The 23,439-nt window shown below is 37.1% G+C and overlaps 1 protein-coding gene across 1 annotated transcript in view; it reads left to right on the top strand.

The window, feature by feature from the left end:
• RNF11 (ring finger protein 11) overlaps nucleotides 1-23,133 on the top strand; it is a 36,971-nt gene extending 13,838 nt beyond the window's left edge. The window contains exons 2-3 of the mRNA XM_029949686.1: nucleotides 20,965-21,134; nucleotides 22,465-23,133. Coding sequence (XP_029805546.1) covers nucleotides 20,965-21,134; nucleotides 22,465-22,636 — 342 coding nt within the window. The 3' untranslated portion in view covers nucleotides 22,637-23,133. The remainder of the gene's footprint in view (nucleotides 1-20,964; nucleotides 21,135-22,464) is intronic.
• The last annotated feature ends 306 nt before the right edge of the window (nucleotides 23,134-23,439 follow it).

Raw genomic sequence — 23,439 nt, 5'->3', positions numbered from 1 at the left:
TATAGGGTTTTATTGGGTTAATAAGCCTATTCTACTTTTAATTCTTGTGCCTGCTTTTTATCATTTTTCTCCTCGTTTTCATTTCCCACTCTCAGACCTTTCTTCATCTGCTGTTAATGCATCTGCCCTTGCTGTGCCTCTCATCCTGTGTATTGGAAAACCGGATAATTAAGCTTGTCATAATATTTTCTAACAGCTGCCAATAGAGAGATTCCAAAGGCAGTACCAATGACTAAAGCAGCATTTTTATTTGTGAATAAAGTATTTTGGGGGTTGGATACATAGCATCTTTTTATTATTTTATTAAAAAAATTTTTTTAGGGGCCCCTGGGTGGCTCAGTCAGTTAAGCGTCCAACTTTGGCTCAGGTCATGATCTCATGGTTCGTGGGTTCGTGGGTTCGAGCCCCACATCAGGCTCTATGCTGACAGCTAGCTCAGAGCCTGGAGCTTGTCTTTGGATTCTGTGTGTGTGTGTCTCTCTCTCTGACCCTCCCCTGTTCATGCGGTCTCTCTCTCTCTCTCAAAAATAAATAATAAAACATTAAAAAAATTTTTTTTAGTGTTTATTTTTGAAGGAGAAAGAGGCAGCATGAGCAGGGGAGGGTCAGAATCTGAAGCAGGCTCCAGGCTTGAGCTGTCAGCATAGAACCCGATGCAGGCCTCAAACTACGAACCATGAGATCATGACCTAAGCCAAAGTCGAACGCTTAACCGACTGAGCCATCCGGGCACCCATTTTTTTTATTGTTTAAATGTTTATTTAAACGCTGCTTGGGGTGCCCCGGTGGCTCAGTTAAGCGTCCGACTTCGGCTCAGGTCATGAACTCATGGTCTGTGGGTTTGAGCCCTTTGTTGAGGTCTGTGTTGACAGCTCAGAGTCTGAAGCCTGTCTTCGGATTCTGTGTGTGTGTGTCTCTCTCTCTCACCCTCCCCTGCTCATGCTGTCTCTCTCTCTCAAAAACAAAAAATAAATAAAACATTAAAAAAGAAAAACACTGCTTGCATGAGTGGGGAAAGGACAGAGGGAGAGGGAGAGAGAGGATCCCAAGTAGACATCATGTTGTCAGTGCAGAGCCCAGTGTGGGGTTTAGTCCCAGGAACCATGAGCTCATGACCTGAGCCAAAATCAAGTCAGACACTTAACTGACTGAGCCACCCAGGTGCCTCCAATGGTACCTTTTAAAAAAAAATTTTTTTTTAAGTTTCCTTAGCTCAAATTTAAGTAAATGAACTCAATTTTAGCATGAATTCCACATGTATATGAGAGTAGAAAAATTGAAAAAAAGAAGGAACCTTAAATACTGAGGTAAGCTTATCAGTGTTTTTTCACATGCTATCTTTTCCCAGCTGTCTTTCATTATCTGGAACTTTCTCTCCCTAGATTTTATTTCTTGGTGCATTTTATTTATCCCTTAAAACATGCTTTAATTAGCTAGGACTTCTTACAACATCTAAATAATTAAGCTCAGTATAATCTTTAAGTTGATGAATGCTTACCCTTTGGTCCACAGATCCCTGTAAGGTCATGGATAGAACTGCATTTTGAGATAACTGTTTTCCTTGGTAATCTTATGTATTCATTCAAAAACACTATCTGAGAAATGGTCCATAACTTTCCAGACTGCCAAAGGTTTCTGTGTCACAAAGACCGTTAAGAATCCCTGAGAAGCAGTCTCTAGTTGCAGGTCATGAGTTAATATCACTGCTGCCAGAAACCACAAAGCCTGTGGGGTTTGAGCCACAGTTCTGATAGGTGTGTGGTACAGGACTTTAGTTAAATTTTGTTGCAGCACTATTAGGTAAATTGTCAGACTTCATTTATGAAATGAGGCCATTTAAAAATGGCTGAAATTCTGAAATCTATTGAGAAAATTAATGTGAAGTATAAATTCTTAAGTCATAGATGAAAAATGAGTATCATAATCTCAAAATGCTAACAAGACTATGGGCTTTCAAACATATTGATCCTTGCTATATATTCTGTATATTCTATTTCATTTTCTGAAAAGCCTTGGATCTCTAAAACTGATTTTACACCTCATGGTAGATGATGACCTACCATTCAGAAAACATTCCAAGATGTAGAACCAAAAAGATAAGATTGCGAAATACATTAAAATATTTTTTATGTCCAGCGTCTCAAACAAGATCTCTTAGGGAATCAAACTTGCCTGTTGTAAAATAGCATTTTAGAGAAGTGGGTACATATTTATACCCTGGGAGTCTGCTTATGCCAGGTCATTATATTATCTTTAGGATATCTTTGATTAAATATTTTATGTTTTTTATTTATTTTTGAGAGACAGTGTGAGTAGGGGTGGGTCAGAGAGAGAGGGAAACGCAGAATCTGAAGCAGGCTCCAGGCTCTGAACTAGCTGTCAGCACAGAGCCTGACACGGGGCTGGAACACACGAACCGTGAGATCATGACCCGAGCTGAAGCCAGACGCTCAACTGACTGAGCCACCCAGGCGCCCCTCTTGAGGATATCTTAAGGACTTTAGAGTAGTGGAAAGCTAGCCAATAAATAATTTTAAATGGAGTTATGGGTAAGGTGATTGTGTAAATTATATTTGCATTTGAAAGATAGGAGAATAGGAAGGGGATAGTAGACAAGGGAAGACTAGGAAGCTGCTGCATTAGCTAATATTGTAGCCTAGGGTGTTAGCTATTTCTAATAGGAATGAATGAGTTGTGTTGATATTTAAGAAACAAACAGAATTTAGTAATGGATTATATGAAAAGAATGCATCCAGGAGATCAGGCTGTAGAAACGTCAAGAACAGGTTACATTGGGAGAAGACTGGTTGCAAAGGGGCATAGGAAATAGGGCAATAATGGGATGTAAAATTGAAGGTGGATGAGTTTGTTTTAGTGGGAAAGAAGACTTGATCATGTTTGGGGGCATCTGGGTGGCTCAGTCAGTTGAGTCTGACTTTGGCTTAGGTCATGATCTTGGGGTTTGTGGGTTCAAGCCCCTTATTGGGCTCTGAGCTGACAGATCTGCCTGGAGCCTGTTTCATATTCTGTGTCTCCTCCCGCCCCCCGCCCCTCCCATAGTCATGCTTTGTCTCTGTCTCTCAATAATAAATAAATGTTAAAAAAAAACTTGATCATGTTTACAAGTTGATAGGAAAGATCCAGTGAAAAGAAGAGGTTGAATAGAAAGCAGCAAAAATCTACAGTATAATTTTTCTCAAAGGTGGAAACAGAATCTACCTAATGGCAACAGGATTGACCTGCATAAAAGAAAATAGTTGTTTTTATGGTTAAAATTTATAATTATAATTATGTTTTAATAATTAAGTGATACATTCATGTAGTCACTCTTTAAGCATACAGATGAAACATCTTATTTCTCTTTTGTAGCCACTCAGTTCCATATCCCATAGGCAACTAACATTAATGTTTTTGTGGCTCCAAGAGATTTTATACACATACAAGCAAATACAGATAGTCCTTCACTCCTTTACACAAAAAGCCCACCATACACAATTCTGCGTCAGTATATCCTTAGGGCTAAATAGTATAATTGTATGTAACGTTTTTTAACCAGTTCCCTATTTTATGTACATTTAGATTGTTACTGTACTTTTTTGTTTAAAAAATTTTTTTTAAATGTTTGTTTATTTTTGAGAGAGACAGCGTGAGTGGGGAGGGGCAGAGAGAGAGGGAGAGAGACACAGAATCCAAAGCAGTCTCCAGGCCCCAAGCTGTTGGCACAGAGCCCGACACAGGGCTCGAACTCGGGAATAACGATATTATGACCTGAGCTGAAGTAGGATGCTTAACCAACTGAGCTACCCAGGCCCCTGTAGGTTGTTGTACTTTTGATAATGCCTCTGTTTTCAATTTTAATAAGATGGAAACCTTAACCGGAGATAGGTGCACATGTGGGCACGGGTGTAGGTTTGACTCTGGGACATCTAAGGGGCCCGAATGATTTGTAAAGAGTGAGGTGGTCCATTTTGAGCCATTAGATAGAAATGGAATATTTAGGGTAAAGAGCTGATATGTGGAGATTCTTACGTGGTCAGATGAGCAGGAATTCACTTTAAGGAAATCTGATCCGGTCCATGAAGGTGAGGAGTCACTGGACCAGAGTTGGAGACAACAGGCAGGAAAATTCTTGAAACTATGTAATTTCTCAATTGAAAAAGTTACTTTCAGAAGTCCTCTTTTAATAGAGAATTAGGACTACTTTTGGTAGCCTCAAATTGGAATTCTCCATTCATTGTTAAGTGGATCTAGCTCATCTGGAGAGCAAAAACAGTTTTAGATTTAGAAGCTGTAAGAAGACATTACTGCTGAATTTCCAAAGAATTTCACTTTTCTACTCTTTCAGTTATAGAATTTGTAATTTTAATCTAAAACAGAAACATTGAGGGGCGCTGGGTGGCTCAGTCAGTTGAGTGTTCAACTTTGGCTCAGGTCATGATCTCATGGTCCATGGGTTCCAGCCCTGCATCCAGCTCTGTGCTGACAGCTCAGAGCTTGGAGGTTGCTTTGGTTTCTACGTCTCCCTCTCTCTCTCTGCCCCTTCCCTGCTCACAGTCTCTCTCTCAAAGAAATAAAAATTAAAAAAAAATTTGTTTTAAACAGAAACATTGACTAAACCTAAGTTAAATAGTTTGTTTGCAGAGTGACTGAAGGCACCTTCAAAGTGGTTATAATTTTTTCATCAGCTTCACGGTATCTGTGATGTTACTCACACTGGTAGATACCATGGTCAAGTGTAAAGAAACATGCAACAGTATTAAGTCATAGCTTTGCTAGAGGAGGGTTGAGGTAGGAGAGCTAACTTGGTTAGAGTTGTTTGAGAAGGCTTCTTGAGTATTCAGTTACCAAAAATCAAGACTTCCCTTATTTCACTGTTTAGATTTTTTCCTTATATTCCTTCAAATGGTTTTTACCCTATGGCACACCTCTTAAGTCCATGTAAGTGTTTTAAGTTTTATTCATTTTTGAGAGAGAGAGCTCATGATCAGGGGAGGGACAGAGAGAGGGAGACACAGTATCTGAAGCAGGCTCTAGACTCTGAGCTGTCAGCACAGAACCCAACGTGGGGTTTGAACCCAGGAACCTCGAGATCATGACATGAGCTGAAGTCAGACATCCATCCAACTGACTGGGCCACCCAGGTGCCCCTCCCCCCACGTAAATGTTTCTTAACCCTTTATTTGTTTAATAACTCTTGAGAAACTGTAAACCACAAGTCCTCTTTGTGGAAAGATACACAGAATTTTGCATGCTATTTCAAGGAATTTAACAACCTCTGTTCTGTTATGTCAAACTTCTACCTTCTTTCATTGCCGCCTTCAGTATATATAAAGGCCAAATATTTAAGAATATTTATCCTCTACTTTTGGAAATTTGAATAGATGTGGCAAGGTCACACAGCTCTTTTTTAACACCTGACTGAGCCAGATTTTCCTGATTTATGGTACACAGCGTATTGCATTTCTTTACATAATTCTAAACTAAGAGTGGTTTGTGTACTTTAAAAGGATATTTTGAAGTTTGTTAATAATCATTTTTCTTTTGTAGTTTTATACATCAAATGTAAAAAAACAAAGTTAATTTCACTGATCTGTAGTATTCCTTTGCATTCCAAGTTGCATTGTGGAAACCAAATGTTGTTTAGGTAATTAATAGTCATACCTTGCATTCAGGGAATTCTCAAAAGACATTGGAATGAATATATATATATATATATATATTCTATGTATATGACTGATTTATTATTTATACATTTATATATATTATTTATATATGATTTTTATATATGACTGACTACTTACTGTTATATTTACTATTTATTACTATTATTATTACTATATATGGGATATAAACAATCTATGTATATGACTGATTTACTATTTATATCTTAAAAATGGAATTAATACAATCTACAACTGATGATTGAACCTTGAATACATTATGCTAAGTGAAAGAGGCCAGACACAAAAAAGTCACATTCTGTGATTCCATTTATATGACATGTCTGGGATTGGCAAGTCCATAGAAACAGATGGTGGCCAGAGGCTGGGGAGAATGGGGAATGGGTGGTAACTACCTAATGGGTACAGAGTTTTATTTGGGAGTGATTAAAGTATTTTGGAAGTAGATAGAGGTAGTGGTTGCACAACATTGTGACTGTACTAAAGATCACTGAATTGTTCTCTTTAAGTTGGTTAATTTTATGTCCTGTGAATTCACCTCAGTTTTTAAAAGGTAGAATTAGGCTCAAAAAAAAGGTAGAATTAGATTTATCTGTGTGTATCATATTCTTAGCAGAATTAAATATACGTTGTGAGTTGTCTCTATTTTGCTTTTATTGTCTTTTCAGCTTACAAATTGGAATTTTTAACAGTAACTTTTAAAATTAGCTATTTCCTTAGTGATTCCAACTTTATGAAGTTTTCTTTTTATAATCGCAAATTAAATAGAATTATGTAGAAATAAAAATTAACTCATTTCAGTACTCTAATGCAACCATTAACATTTTATGATTTTTTTCAGATACAATGATTTTGAAATGTATGTATAATAGCACTTCAGTATATTTGCATTCTTTTAATGCCAGGTATAAACATTTTTCATGTTGCCACAGTCTTTAGGACTCTAATTTTTAAAGGCCATTATTATTCTCTTGTCTGTTATTCACCTGTACATTTACATTGTTGATACTCTAGAGTCAGTTTCTTGAGTCTTGCTGGTGGTTAACGATGGAGGAGATGGTGAGGTGTGTTTCTCATGTCGAAATTGTAAAAAAAAAAAAAATGTGCTGTCAGCTTCAGTTTGAAAATAATTTGTAAATAGCTGGCTGTCTCTGTTTACATAGCTGGATAACCTTGCTGAGAACAACTTCACATTTGGGTTATAAAATTAATCTAGTAATCTCTAGTAATCCTAACTTTTGTTTTATTTACATTTATACTATTGAGATCAGATTAGGAATTTTTTTTTGAGGTGCATTACTAAGAGGACTTAAGCACCCTGTATTCCATGTTCTGCTAATCTCCGTTTCTCTTATTAGTTACCTTCCTTATCCATGGAATTGAGCTTGAGGAAGAATATAAAGATTATTCTACAGCATAATGCATTATGCTATGACCAGAGGATGTAGAAAGTCTGTTATTTGGTTAGACTAATTTTAGGCATCCTTAAGGCACCGTGGTTCTTTAAGCAGGCCTGTAAGATTTGTACTCTTACCTGTACTCCAGAATATTTTACTAGGCTTCTAGGAAAAATCTCATGTTAAAATATGAGCCTTTTCAAAATAGGTTTCAACAAATGGTGCTGGGGCACCTGCATTACCACACAGAATGTAGTCGGACCCCTTTCTCACACAGTATACAAGTATTAACTCAATTGTTCGTATACTTAAATGTAGAGCTAAATCTACACAACTTTTAGAAAATATAGGAACAAGTCCTCATGACCTTGGTTTAATCAACGCCTTCTTAGATATGACATCAGAAAGCACTAGTGACCCCCAAAAGATGTAAGGTGAACATCAGAATTTAAAACTTGAGCTTCAGAGGACATCATCAGGAAAGCGAAAGACAACCCATAAAATGTAAGAAAATATTTGCAAATCATTTATCTGATAAGGGACTGCTTGCTGTCCATGATGTGTAAAGAACTTTTACATCTCAATACAGACAACCCAATTTCAAAAAAGGTAAAGGATCTAAATAGACATTTCACCAAAGAAAATAATGCAGTTGGCCAGTCAGCACATGAAAAGATGTTTAATAATCATTTACTATCAGGGAAATATGAATCAAAACCACTAAGATAGCTGTTAAAAAAACAAGACAGGATTTGGTAATGATGTAGGGTAGAATTGTAACTCATGTACTGCTCGTGGGAATTTGAAAATGGTACACGCACTTATTGTTGTTTTTAAGTTTTTGACTTTAATTCCAGTCTAAATACAAATAATTTGGGAAAGAATTTGGCAGTTCCTCAAATGATGGACATAGTTATCATGTGACCTAGTATTCTCTTATGTGTATACCCAAGAGACATGGAAACATGTCCACACAGAAATTTGTTCACAAATGCTCATAATAGTCCAACAGTGGAAACAACCCAGATGCCCATGAGTTGCTAAATATATCATACAACTGGTGGTGTGTATATGTGATGAAATATTACTCAGCAATAAAAGGAATAGGGTTCTTTTACATGGTACAGCATGGGTAAATTTAGAAAACATGCTAAGTTTTAGGCCTCCAAAGACCACATCAGTATGATTTCATTTATATGAAATGCTCAGAACAGGCAAATCTCTAGAGATAGAAAGCAGATTAGTGTTTGCCTAGGGATGGAGAATTTGGGGGAAAAGGATGAATGACTACTAATAGGCATGGGGTTTCTTTGGGGGATGATAAGCATGTTCTAAAATTGTAAGGATGGTCACATAACTCCTTAAATATATTAAAGCCACTGAATTGTATATTTTAAAATGGATTAATTATATCTTGTGAATTATAGCTCACTAATGTTATACTAAATGTAGGCCTTTTACTTTAGTGGTTCTGTATTTCCTCAGTGCAGGGAGGTACTTTTTTTTTTAAACAAAAAAATTTTTTCAATGCAAAAAATGCTTTTTGGAGTGCCTTGGTGGCTGAGTCAGAGAGTATGACTCTTGATCTCAGGGTTGTGAGTTTAAACTTCATGTTAGCTGTGGAGATTGCTTAAACTTAAAAAACATTTTCACTACTTTCTGAAATCAGAATGTATATTTTAATTCATGTATGTACATTTAATGGACTGGTCTTCCATATAGCCTCAAACTGTTAAAATCCAAGAAATATACCTTAAATTATTTTGCAAATTCTTACAACTGAAGTTTAGGAATCTTTGGAGGAAATTTTTATTGGTGATGTTAGCCCTGGTTTTTCAAAAAATAACTTAAAAAAGAGAAGGGTGAGAGTATCTGTTAGGGAACTTAGTGCAGTAAATGTAATTCCAGACTTCCTGAGCTCCAAAGCCAACTTTTGGCTGCTACAGACACATTCTTTTTGGAATTAATAACTTTTTTTAAAGCTCTCATCTTTTAACTCCTTAAAGGCTGTGCATATTCTGCCTCTATTTGGTTTTGCAAAGAATTATTGGGCTTATTACTCTTAGCTTTCAAGTAGGAGTCTTTCATTTGCATGTGCCATTTAAGGATAAATGACAGGTTTAAAAAATTTTTTTTTACGTCTTTATTTTATTTTGAGAGAGAGAGAGAGAGAGCAGGGGAGGGGCAGAGAGAGAGGGACATGCAGAATCTGAAGCAGGCCCCAGGCTCTGAGCTGTCAGCACAGAGCCCTATGTTGGGGCTCCAACTCACGGACTGTGAGATCATGACATGAGCTGAAGTCGGATGCCTAACTGACTGAGCCACCCTGGTGCCCCTGAAAGACAGTTCTTGAAATGTTTATTTTTATTCATTGAACTGGTAAAATTAAACGCTAGAATGCTTAAATGAGAAGGATTCCAGTCTTTTTTGGTTGTAGCAAAGACATGGTTCCAACAATAACTCATGCACTGAGACAGAGGAATACCTTTTGGCCCACAACTATCCTAGAGATCTGCCCCACTGATAATTCTTTGTCAGCAATTGGGTGCCATTTCCCCTCTGGAAACTAGTTTGCTTGATTAGAGTCCTAATTGAGGAAAGAAAATGGTGGTAGTGCTTAGGAGACTCTTATTTTAGACAAAATTAACTTAGAGGAAGGGTGCTGTATTTTAATGATACACATGGATTGGAAGCAGAAAGCTGTCAAGGAACCAAGGCAGCCACTCTCCCATTTCTCTTACCTAGGGGTATCAGAGTGTTTTATTGGCGGACTCTCCTAATGTCTGTCTCACTCAACATTTCTAATATGTCTTTAATACTGTCTTTCCTCATAACCCATTTATACATGTCTCTTAATTTGCTACTCAATGATCTTTTCAGGTTAGTTTATTCAGTTTTCCAATTCTAAGAGAAAAAAGAATCTGATTGGGTCACGTTCTCTTCACCCTTCAGGAGGTGAAACTCATCAAAAATGTTGGCTGGCATGTACGCCTTTGGAATGTATGCTTGTCCCAGAAGTTGTCAGGTCATGGGCAATTTAGAGATAGTAGGAGCTGTGGGTGAGGTAACTATCTTCCTCATTTACTATTTCTGGATTCCTCTACTATAAGGAATTTATGTTTCAGAAGGACAGAGACCCTACCTGGTCACTTCTGTATCTCCTTTACCTAAAACAGCATCTGAAATGTGGTTGGGTGTTCAAGAAGTATTTTATTTTTTATTTAAAAAAATTTTTTTTAATGTTTTATTTATTTTTGATACAGACAGTGACAGAGCATGAGAGGGGGAGGGGCAGAGAGAGAAGGAGACACAACCAGAAGCAGGCTCCAGGCTCTGAGCTGTTAGCACAGAGCCTGATGCGGGGCTCCAACCCAAGAACATGAGATCTGACCTGAGCTGAAGTCAGAGGCTTAACCGACTGAGCCACCCAGGCGCCCCTCAAGAAGTATTTTAATTGGTGCTTAGACTCAAAATGTGATCTTGATTTCAGTTGTCTTGAGCTTTAGATAAATAAACTTGTCTAATGACTTGGTAATGCAGAGTACCTGTGGTAATAATGCCTACCAGTACCCCAATTAGGGTATTGTAATTAACCCTGTATAAAGTGCTCAGTGAATATTATGTAGTAAATGAAACAAGTCAATCTTTTCATTTAAAAATAAGCAAACAAATGCCAAACCACTTCCATGGAAGCAGTGTTCTTCCATGCAGGTCATTAGTTTGTATACTTTCTCAATAAATGTAACATCATCATTTGCCAGTGTCATAGGTGGAATGCTAGATCTTTCTCCTTTATATGTATAATTGTTACCCTTCTATGGTTCAGAAATTACATTAATGCTAATGTTTATTTGTTTGGCTGATTGGTTGTTTGGTTTGGTCATGATTAATTGAACATCAGAGTTAGAATATGCATTGAGACCGTCCATTCCAAATCCTCCATTTTTATGGCCTGAAATTTCAGCCTGGCCAAATTCAGAGAAAACATTCCCAGTAGGAGACTGCAGCTGGGAAGGGGGTGGTGCCAGCAGCAGCTTGTAAGACTATAAGGAGAAAATCAGAAGAGCTGACTCTTACTTCCTACTGGAGCAAAGGATACAGCTTTTGGTGACAAGCTGCATTCTTTAGCAGTGACTTTATTTTTCCTTTACCACAAACCAGACTTGTACTGTTTCCAGCCTCAGCACATTATTTAGGCACTTACCCACTGCATTGTTTTAGTTTGTGAAAATTGTATCATATTCCTTAAATTGGGTCCAACTTTTAATGTACTGCATTTCAAATAGACATGTTTACACTTTGATATGTTTCTTTCTTGGCGTTGCACTCCTTAAGATTAGGGCCCTTTATATTTTTCTGCCTTCATCATTTTATAGATGCTTCATTATATATTAACAAACAGCTGGAACGCTTCAGAGATTTTTCTCATCAGAAGGTCAGACCTTGCTTTTTTATGTGACTGACCCTGTGTTTTCTCTTTGCTCTGTCTCAGCATATTTTGTAATCCTTTGTTCCTTTTCTGTTCTACCCCCTTCTGTGATGCTGCATATCTTTTCCTAGCATACTTTAATTTTAAATTCTTTTTCTTTATGGCAAATGTTCTTCTTGGTTCTCGTTTTGTTTTTGTTTTGCATAAGATATGAAGAATTAAAGTATTAAGGAGAAAAAATAATGTTTAAATTTATTTGAAATATATTTGCTTCTCTTATTGCGAATTCCCCCTTTATCAAAATTTAAGCTTACAGGGAAAGTACATGTGTCCCCTAACAACACTGAGGAAAGGGTAGTTAGTTATAAGTAAGACATTTATATAGATGACTGAGATAAAGGGAAGCGGGGAAAGTCAGAGGAATCCAGAGGATGGTGATGTTAATATAGGAAGGCCCAAATTCGAGTCCCTATGTTATTAGGTACTTTATATTTTTTTAGTTATTCCTTGAAAAACCCTTTAAAGATAGGCATTCTGTTCATTTTTTCTGAGGAGGAACCTTGGGCTTAGAAGTATTGAATAACTTGCCTGGGGTTGCATGCCTGGTAAGTACCATGGCTGAGATTACATGAGATGTCTAGTCTCTTTCCACTGTACCTCTCTATTATTAACTGTAGTAGGCATATAAATATTGAGTTTGAGAAGGATTGTGGAAATAGAAAGAGATTAGTTTGCTTTTGAATGTATGGAAGTTCCCATGAGATGGGTAGATAGAAATTTGAAAGAGGCAACAAACGGGTATTGTTACTTGGAGAAAGAATGTTGGTTATAATTTATCTTGAGCTTTCTTTTTGGTTTTATTGTTGCTTAATCCAAATCATTCACCATGTTTTCATAGCATGTTTACAAAATCCTGGTAGGAACATCAGTGCTTTGATATAAAATATTCAGTTATCCAGTAATGTTTATTGAATCCCTACTATATGCCAGATGCTGTGCTGAGTAAATAGTATATGTTGGTAAGCAAGATAGACACATTCCCTGCCCTTATCAAGCTTATATTCTAGTGAATAGGAAATATTAATAATCATGCAGATAATCACATTTTTAGCCTAAGCACAAAATACCTCATGAATTACATCATAGACGTAGAGGTGAGAGCAGCCAGTTGAATCACAGTTGAAGGCACCTGCATTTATATTAATTACAGTTTAGTGATTGAGATTTTCATAAACTGATTCATAGTATTTATTTTTGTAGTAAGTGACCTTATACATTGGAAATGATTTTGTGAACATTCTCAGCAGGTATTCAAAATAATAGAATTCACATTTCAGGAAGTGTTGAAGGTAGGTTCTATTATCAGTCATTCTTATAGAATATACTTAGCAAAACAAAAATAACTCTAAACCCAATATTATGGCTTATACACTAACTTTATTAAGTATTTAACAGTTGGCTTCAGGGGACAGGGGTAGCTCCTGGGTGGCCTGGTTGATTAAGGGCCCAACTCTTGATTTTGGGTCAGGTCATTATCTCACAGTTCTTGATATTGAACCCTGCTGTCAGGCTCTGCATGGATAGCATAGAGCCTGCTTGGGATTCTCTTTATCAAAATAAATAAACTAAAAAAGGACAATTGGGTAGGGGTTCCAGGAAATGTAAAGAAGCACTAAAACGGAAAAAGAAAAAAAAAAAGACAAGTAGAGTAAATTAATGGGTGACTGTTTTTACCTATTAGTACATAAAATTTTTAAATAGAACTTTCATTTATCTGCTGGTTCAGTGATGGGCAGAAAGAATTTGTTATGGATCTTATAGTGTCTGGTGGGGAAGACAAATATTCAAACTATAAATAAATGTAAAAGTACAACTTTGATAAATGCTGTGAAGAAAAGTTGCTTGGTGTATAAAAGCCTGTAATAGAGGAGGATGGTTAGGTTTCTGAGAAAGTAGTTGGATTTTCTGAAGAAAGAAAAGGCACTATTATTTAAGTGGAGTGGTGAAGGAGGAGAGTGTGGGTTTTTTTTTTTTTTCATGTTTGTTTATTTTAATAGAGAAGGCCCAAGGGAGGGGCAGAGAGAGAGAGAATCCTAAGCAGGCTCTGCTGTCAGTGCAGAGCCTGATGCAGTGCTTGAACTTGCAAACCACAAGATCATGACCTTAGTTGAAATCAAGAGTTAGACACTTGACCAGCTGAGTCACCCAGGTGCCTCAGAAGAGTGTTTCATGTAGAGCAGGTAGTAGGACTCTGTAGAGAGGAGATCATGGTATTTCAGAAGAGCTGAAGGCAAACCAGTGGGGCTAGAAAGCAGTGGGTTGTTAGATGAGGAAGGGGGTCAACGAGGTAACCAGAGTATGCAGAGCTTTGGAAGTCTTTTAAGGACTTTGGCTTTCATGCTAAGCATTGAGAAGCTGTTGAATATGAAGGGGTTTTAGGTATGTGTGAGGAGGGCATAGTGTTAAATTGGATTGCTCTAATTTCTGGGTAGAGGACAAATTGAAGTTTTGCTGGCTAATATTGTACACCAGGGACAAAATAGGAGCTTAGAGTATTGGCCATAGATATGAAAAGACATAAGCAGATTCTATCAGTATTTCAGTAGACAACTCGCTAGAACTTGGTGATGTACTATGTATGGAAGAGTAGTGGAGAGGGAGGAACGAAGGATGCCTCTGTCTTGCAGAACTAGAATGATGGTCCTGTCATGCACTCACATAGGGTAGCCTAAAAAAGGACTGGGTTTTGGAGGGAAGTTCACTTTGGACATTTTGAGTTTGAGGTGCTTTGAGGACATTGAGTTGGAACTGTCAAGTAGAGACTGGAACTTAAAAGACATATAGAGTAGAATATAAATTTCTGAATCATTTTTGTCTAGGTGGTAATTTCCATTGTCAACATGGACATAGTTTTAGGTGAGAAGTATAGGACAGGAGAAGAGGCAGGCAACAAAATCAGTCACATTTGTGATTCCAGATATAGTCACATTCCGAGATACTGGGAATTAGGGCTTCGTCATAAGAATTTTATAGGAGACACAGTTGAGCCAAAACAAAATCTCTATCTCAAAAGTGTTTATCTTTAGGCTAATAATGTTCAAAATAATAGTTCCCTCAGGGGTCTTTTTAAATTTACTTTGAGAAAAAAAATAAAATGCAAGTACTGTGTAACCACTGTTTTCAGAAATGCACCTTTTTCTAAAAGAGAATTTCTCCCCCCCCCGCCCCCCAAGGAGAATTTCTAATAAACATGACCAAATAAACTTTGAAAACCAGAGTCAAAGTGGTGAACTCCCCATCACTCTAAAAACATTATCTGGATTATTCTTTAGTTGCTTAGGACGACTCACAGGACTTAGAATATAGTTGTAATCATAGCTCTGATTTATTATGGCAAAAGAATACAAATCAAAATCATCAAAGGAAAAAGGTGTATAAGTCCATAGGAAACAGGCACAGGCTTCCAAAAGAATCTTCTCATATTGGAGTTTCACAGGACACTTAATTTCCTCAGCATTGCATTTTGTCAGTATGTGTGAAGGGTTGTCTACCAGGAGAGCCCAAAATACTGAGTAGGCACCCAGTGCCTCCTGCATACCAAAGTTCTAGACTCCCAGGAGGGAAGCAAGTGTTCAGCATTAATCATATTGTTTACACAGAGTTAGATACAATGATCTATCAATTAGAGAATGGTGAGAACTGTCCCAGAATACAAATTTTAAAAAAATTGCTCGTTTTGCATCCATGTCTTACCTTCCATTCAGTGTCTTCTACCTGACATTAGAATTAGGATTCCATTTTGCCACCTAGAAAATCCCATTGGATTCTAGTCTGTAAGCAGTAACTCATACATCAAGCCATTTTAACAATTAAATTGTTAATTAATTGCTCATTAAAATTAATTAAAAATTAAAAAATTAAATCTTAGCAATTAGTTAAGAAGGGTGAGGCCATAACATCTTTAAATTATCAGCAGTTCTTAGTCATTTCCTTCCCTCTGTAGCTTTCTCAAGAGTTGTATGTAAATTGAAACCAGAACATTGAATCATTTTAAGTATCTCAGTGTGCTTATTAGTTCCTTTGGCTTAACAAAAAATATGAAAGGAAAATACATTTGTAATATGAATAATTAAAAGATAGGGTTTTATTTTTATTTTTTATTTTTAAAATTCTTTTAGTGTTTATTTTTGAGAGAGAGAGAGAGAGAGTGAACAGGGGAGGAGCAGAGGTAGAGGGAGACACAGAATCAAGCAGATTGCAGGCTCTGAGCTGCCAGCACAGAGCCTGACGCGGGGCTGGAACCCACAAACTGCGAGATCATCATCCGAGCTGAAGTCAGATGCTCAACCGACTGAGCCACCCAAGTGCCCCGGGTGTTAATTTTTAATATTTATTAATGTTTCATCATAGAGCTTTCCTTTTCTGTTCTTTCTCTGTTCTCCATACACATGTGAACCAGAAGACCAAGGAAATCTAGCTCTTTAAAAAGTACATCCTTAGAAATTACTAGTTCTAAAACAACTTAGAACAATTTAAAACAAATCTTTTTTGTTTGTAGTCGGTATGTGCAAGGATTTTGGAGACCACTATTACCCATAGTCTTATAACAGTTGTTCTAGTGTGACTTCATATGTGTCATCTGTGCCAAACTAGTCAGATGGATGGGACTGAGGGTAGTCTCACCTGGATGGAAATGGTAATCCAAGGGTGAAAAACTGAGCTGGCAGGGGTCACAACAGAGGTCAAAGAATTTCTTGTACTCAGGGACAGGCTAGAAAGCCAGGACTAAAGCTATGGGCAATAGCAGTTAGCTTAAAGTCTGCAAACGGGAGTCATTTGGTGATGGAGAGAAAACAAATGGTTCGAATAACTAAGAAATGTTGACATTTACAGAGCTCTTTGATGTCATCTTATGATTGCATCATCACCTTCTAAAGTGGTGCTGTTACCTTTATTCAAAGATTTTTAAGGAACTTTTAAAGTACTAACAGTCACTACAGTAACAGACTCCAGTTATGGTTTAATTTTTCAGACTCCAGTCTTAGGGTTGGTTTAAAAATTCCCTATTTTTAGATAGCAATATTTGAAAAACTGTGTTCTGTTGATTTGTGTGATTCTGCAAATTTGCCTCAGGTAGGGGGTAGAGATGGATATCCTCATCCCTCCTAGGTCACATTTCACCCATAACGCCCCATTCCACCATGACAGCTCAGTTTTAAATATTCTAATTATAAGAAAGATTGCTCTGAACAAGATAGTTTAGTTTAAAAAAAATCCCACTGGATTAGTAGGCCATGTTACCTTTTTAGACCAGTCAGTTTAACAAAGTGACACTAGAGAAAAGATAACCCAAAGTGAGAACAAGGAGAAACTGCTAGAAGCAGCAGAATTTGACATCCCAACCTTATGGTAAGAACTACCTGAAGTAGCCCTCAGGAGTTTCAAACAAAAGACAGACGGGAAGATATGATCAGACTTAGGAGTTTATTTTTCTATCTGTAATAGAACCTATTTTACAGGCATAGTTTAAAAGATGGATTTGAGGGGTACCTGGGTGGCTCAGTCGGTTAAGCACTGGATTTCGGCTCAGGTCATGATCTCACGGTTCATGGGTTTGAGCCCCACATCGCAGAGTGTGGAGCCTGCTTCAGATTCTGTGTCTCCCTCTCTCTCTCTGCCCCTCTCCCACTAATGCTATTTCTGTCTCAATAATAAATAAACATTTAAAAAAATGTTTTAAAGATGGAATTGATATTGTTTGAAATTCTTAAAACTTAGAATTTACAAAAATTATAAAGCATTTATCACAGATGCAAAACCTTTATGAAACCATTTATTAGGTATGCCTTGTTTTGTGGCTTTCTTAAAATATAATTTCAGTGTACTGTTCTTCAAAGTGATGTATATGGTAATGTAAATAAACACAAGCCAAATCATTTAACTTGCAGAATCTCCTTGCTGTCTGGCAACCAGGAATGGTACAGTGGAAATTAGTGACTAAAAAAGGGAGACTTGAATTCTAATTCTGTTTCTGTCAGTAATTATGTGACTGTAGGCAAGTTTAGGCCTATAAAATGAGAGTTGGTTTTAGCTGAATTCTAAGTTTCTTTTTTGAAAACTTTTACTTGCCTCTGCCATAATCCAATCCATTTCTTCTTTAAAAAAAATTTTTTTTTAGGGGTGCCTGGGTGGCTCAGTCCGTTGAGTGTCTGATTTCAGCTCAGGTCATAAACTCACATTCATGGGTTTGAGCCCCACATCAGGCTCTGTGCTGACAGCTCAGAGCCTGGAGCCTCCTTAGAATTCTGTGTCTCCTTCTCTAACCCTCCCCTGTTCATGCTTTGTCTCTCAAAAAATAAAACTTAAAAAAAAAACACTTAAAAAATTTTTACTTCAGCATGTTAAATTGTAAAATAGTGATCCATTTCTTAAAATATTGGAATGTTCCATAGTCATAATAGTAGAACTACAGTAAGCTAACATTCAGTGAGCTTTTTTACATGTCTTTTACTGTGCAAGGAACACTTGGAATTCCTATTTTATTCTTATAGTGGTTCTAATACTTTACACATGGAGACACTAAGGCTCAGAAGTTTAAAAAAAATGTGATCAGGGTTTTTCTTATGTAGGTAGTAAGTGGCAGAGCTTTTTGACTTTGAACCATGAAACTTTTCCTGCATTTTAAGTTTGCCTATTAGGTAAAAAACCTTGAAGAGGTGAGTATTTAAACCAAAGATGCAACAGTCATAATCAAAGTAGTCATATAAGTTTTATATTCACTATAAAGCCCGATCAGCAGTTATTTTTCTAGTGCACACACTAGGGATTGGGCTGTAAACTGAAAATTTTTGTGTATGTACAAAGTTCATTTAAAAGGAAATATGCATTTAGGGCTGCCTGGGTGGCTCAGTTGGTTAAGCATCCGGCTCTTGATTTCAGCTCAGGTCATGATCTCATGGTTCATGCGATCGAGCTCTGCTGTCATTGCAAAGTCTGCTTGGGATTCCCTTTCTCCCTCTCTCTGCCCCTTCCTTCCTCCACTCATGTGTGTGCTCTCTCAAAGTAAACATTAAAAAAAATTAGAAATATGCATTAAAAATATAACTGTCTATAAAGCAAAAATTGCCTCTGCTCACAGCGCTGTTGCTGTAGATATACAGGGCTGAAAGAAAGCTTTCGAGCTGTACTGGAGACATGCAGTCAGTTTGGTACTTAGTGGGAAAGCCAGAAGAATGGACAGTCTCATTTTTTCACTTGATGATGCAGTGGTTAATTGAAGTTTCACTGTAATCTGTATACTCTTCATATTTCTCTTATTGGTAGACAACACCTATGTAATTAAGCTGGGCTACAGACAGACTCTATCAGTATTGGGCAGTAGGAAGGAGGATTGGGGAAGGCTTCAGGTCAACAACCTTTTGGACAAGGTATAATTGGACTAATTGACTGCAGGGAAAGGTAGAGGGAATAGCAAGAACAAAGGTAGTAAGGTGGAAAAGCATGGAACTTATAGGAAACAGCTAGTTTGCCTGCAACAATAGATAATATCTCTTTGAATGCAATATTAATAATCATAATACCTACCATTTGAGTTTTGGCCATTTCAAGTTTGACCATTCCTCATTTAAGCTTATACAGCAACCCTATATGGTAGAATCTAATCCAGAGGGGTTAAAAAGCTTAAATGGGGTCACTCTGTTAAAGTGGCATAGAAGTGATGTAAGCCAAGTTATCTGGATCCAAGAGTCATAGTTTTAATAATATGGTGGTATATTTGCATGTAATATGTACTAAATTAATATTTGTTTATTTAAAAAAATGTTAGTTTATTTTTGAGAGAGAGAGAATGCAAGAGGGGTAGGGGCAGAGACAGGAGACATAGAATCCAAAGCAGGCTCCAGGCTCTGAGCTGCCAGCACAGAGCTGACGAGGGGCTTGAATTCAGTGAACTGCAAGGTCATGACCTGAGCCAAAGTCCAATGCTTAACCAATTGAGCCACCCAGGCTCAAAACCCCTGGGTTTTGAGATTCTTAAACATTTGTTCTGAATCTCAGAGAAAATAATATTTAAAGTCTAATGTCAAACTGCCTTTGATAAATCTAACTACTGTCAGAAAAGAGGCCTTATAAGAATAAGGCCAGTTTTTTTTCCTCTTTTTTTTTTAAATGTTTTATTTATTTTTGATACAGAGAGAGACAGAGCAGGAGAGGGGGAGGGGCAGAGAGAAAAGGAAACACAGAACCGGAAGCAGGCTCCCGGCTCTGAGCTGTTAGCACAGAGCCTGATGCGGGGCTCGAACCCACAAACGTGAGATCTGACCCGAGCCGAAGTTGGAGGCTTAGCCGACTGAGCCACCCAGGCGCCCTGAATAAGGCCAGTTTAAAAGGACATAATGGTATGCTAAGAGACACTGGAAAAGTCTTTTTCCTTGAGTTAAATACTCAATATTTGAGCCTAATTTATATGTATCTGAGACTTTCCACTAAAATTTCTTTTTTTCTCACTAAAATTTCTGTTTGGAAAGAATATTTATACTTGAGCCCTTAGAAAGTTTCTTATGAGTGCTCTCAATTATTTTCAACCACAAAAGCCATTAGTTCAAAGCAGCTTCAATTGATGCTAGTTCTGGATAATTACGGAGATCATTTTACAGAACTTTTAAAAAAGCTTAACAAAGATTAAGTAGTTATTCCTGGAGGCATAATCTCACAGTTGCAAATATTGGTGACCTGGTAAACAAGTGCTTAAATTATAGAGATGAGGAGTGATCCTATAGGATGAATGGAGGTAACATTTTCTAAAGTGACTTGGTAGTCGGGATTTGACATAAAATTTCCCATGAAAGCTCCATACACGGATAGGAAGTTGTCTGTCTATTCAGTAGAAATGTTCTCTGGAAAACCATTTTAGGTGGCTCAGAAATAGTGCCAGCCACAATGAAATCTTTAGGTCACAGATGCACTATCTTCCTCATATTTCATTGAGGTCTCTTCTCAAATGTCTCATCAGAGAGGTTTGTCATGAGCATCCTGTTTATAAAGTAGCATCCCCTGGGGCACCTGGGTGGCTTAGTAGTCTGAGAGTTCAGCTCTTGATTTCATCTCAGGTCATGATTCTGTGGTTTGTGAGTTCAAGCAAGCCCCATGTGGGGTTCTGCTCTGACAGCTTAGAGCGTGCTTGGGATTCTCTCTCCCACTGCCCCTCTTCCACTTGTACTTTCTATAAAATAAAAGTAAAATTAAATAATTAAAAATAAATAAAATAATAACTGGTCAGATATGCTATTAAGTGAAGGCAGATTAAAACAATCTCCTACGACTGCACACTAGCCCAGCATACCTCTCCCCAAGGTCCCCTCCCACCCCCAAAGCCAAAAAAAAAAGGAAACAAAGAAAGCAGTACTGCAGAAAACAAATATTTAAAAAATAATCATTTTCTCCTTTTTTTTAAATTTAGGAACAAGTTCCAGTTCCAGTCTATCATCCAACACCTAGCCAGACTCGCCTAGCAACTCAGCTGACTGAAGAGGAACAAATTAGGATAGCTCAAAGAATAGGCCTTATACAACATCTGCCTAAAGGAGTTTATGATCCTGGAAGGGATGGATCAGAAAAAAAGATCCGGGAGTAAGTTTTAATTTATGCATGTTTCAGAGGTCTAACTCAAGAGATTTGCTTTTGAAAAATATTCTCCTATATTTTTTTTTTTGCCCTCATTTTAGAAGTCGGTTATTTAATATAACCCATTCATGCAAGAGACTATTGAGGTACAGCAATTAAGAATTTTCATTTAAAAAAAAAACTAAAATGGTGTGAATTCTGACCATATTATATGTTATCTCTGTCCATGCATCAGTTAAAAATGATTCGCCTGTGTAAGTGTGCTGATGGCCTTGTAGCTGGGAAAGCAATTTGGCAAATATGTCAAAGATCATCTCAGGTCTATGCCCTTTGAGACAGTTAGTTCTAGAGATCTATCCTAAAATATGTATGTCACTCCAACTCCTAGCAGTTTATACATAAGATATTCACCATGATTTTATTTAGAGTAGAAGTGTAGTTATTTGTTTTATAGGAATACATTGGTATGTTATGCATCCATGAAGAGTTTTAAGGAGTTTTAGTGATAAGGAAAATTTTGCACCTATTTTTAATTCATAGAATAGTTTTATAAGCCTGATGAGTTGAATATAAAATTTTACTTCTGGGAATTTTTGTCCTCATAGCTTATTACTGTCAGAGAATCCCTAATCCCAAAAGGGACATTCTCCTTTTATAGGTTGAATGGTCTTGCCAACAAAGGCATAATCTAAGCTGCTATGTTGATGTTTGGCTCTTTGAGCCATAGCACCATTTAGTGCTAGTACTTAAGATAATAAATTGTCTAGAATACTGACTTCTGAAATATTACAGCGTTGGGTTCCTTCTTAAACCTGTAGAAAAAAACGCAGTGAACTTGAAAATAGGGTTAATGAAGAGACCTTTTAAGTACAGCAGTCCAGTAAGCAGGCTGAAATTAGTGGATGTTTTTACATATTGTTATTAAAATGAAAACTATCTTACTCTTGGGCTTACACTTAAAGCTGAGTTCACATACACAAAGTTGATCTGATGGCTTCCTACTGTGAAGCATCACATTGTTCTTCAGGTGTCTTCTATAATATGTAGCTGCTTTACAAATGCAGTTCTAGGAGTGGACTTGATCCCCATGTGGTCCATCCCTCTTTTCTCTGTTAGGTCTCAAACTCAGCACATTTCCAGGGGATCAAAATAAGAGACTGTTGATGGGATAATGCTTATTGGGTAAAAATTCAATTTGTAGGCTTAGGTGGTAGGATGACACAAGCCATTTTCATCTGTTCAGATTAACACTGTCTTTGTAATGACATTTAAAAGAGTATGCCAGATGACTTCTCTAAACAGGATTTTTCTGATTTCTCTCCCTGACCCCCAACAGGTGTGTGATCTGTATGATGGACTTTGTTTATGGGGACCCAATTCGATTTCTGCCGTGCATGCACATCTATCACCTGGACTGTATAGATGACTGGTTGATGAGATCCTTCACGTGCCCCTCTTGCATGGAGCCAGTTGATGCAGCACTGCTTTCGTCCTATGAGACTAATTGAGCCAGGGTCTCTCGTCTGACTTTAAGTGAACCATCATTTTTGGTGGTTTTGATCTTTTGTCACTGAGCCCAAAGAGCCAGGGATTAGGAATTAAGATCATGCACAAAAGTTTCCTAAAAATTCCTGAATGGCTGCAGATGTTGGGGGAAAAAAATGCGTGATATTTTAGAAACTTAGGGGGAAAAGTAGGATGGTATTTTTATGTAAAGCCTTGACCCAGTGTTTAAAAAATATAATTGTACTTAGATCTTGTTATTGCTCCAGTACATAGGAATTGTGTAAAGTGTTACAGCAGCTGTATATGTTTAAATTGTGTGTGTTGAAGATTAGGAAAAAGATAGTGGTTGTTTTTCCTAAATGAAATAACTTTTCTTTTTTTTCCCCACCCAAATTCTTTTCTGAAGTTGCTGGCATTTGGGTCAAGGTTTTATTAAAAGCTACATTTTATAACACTGGCACAAAAAAAAAAAGTAGTTTTAAGCTTGTTTGCACAGTTCTTTTTTTCCATTGGAAATGGAATTCATTGCCTTAGGTCTTTTTAAATAGTGTATTATTATCGTTGGGGCTGGCTCTATGCTTGAAAACCAGTTTATTTATAACCTGTTATAAGTGCTATATCTGTTTGCAGTTAGGAAATGCAGAATTCAAAGTGATCTCCTAGCTTGTAAACAAACTGAGATGCACTATCCCTTTTCTATAAAAAATGAGTTAATATGTCAAGAAACCAACTCTAGTAAAGTGAGGTTTACTATTACCCTTTCCTATGTGTTTTATCTAATTATTTTGGTTGTTAATATGGTAAT

The sequence above is a fragment of the Suricata suricatta genome, chromosome 8, assembly GCF_006229205.1.
Source record: "Suricata suricatta isolate VVHF042 chromosome 8, meerkat_22Aug2017_6uvM2_HiC, whole genome shotgun sequence".
NCBI lineage: Eukaryota > Metazoa > Chordata > Mammalia > Carnivora > Herpestidae > Suricata > Suricata suricatta.
The sequence above is the reverse complement of the archived record's forward strand: the minus strand, read 5'-3'. Positions and strand labels throughout refer to the sequence as shown.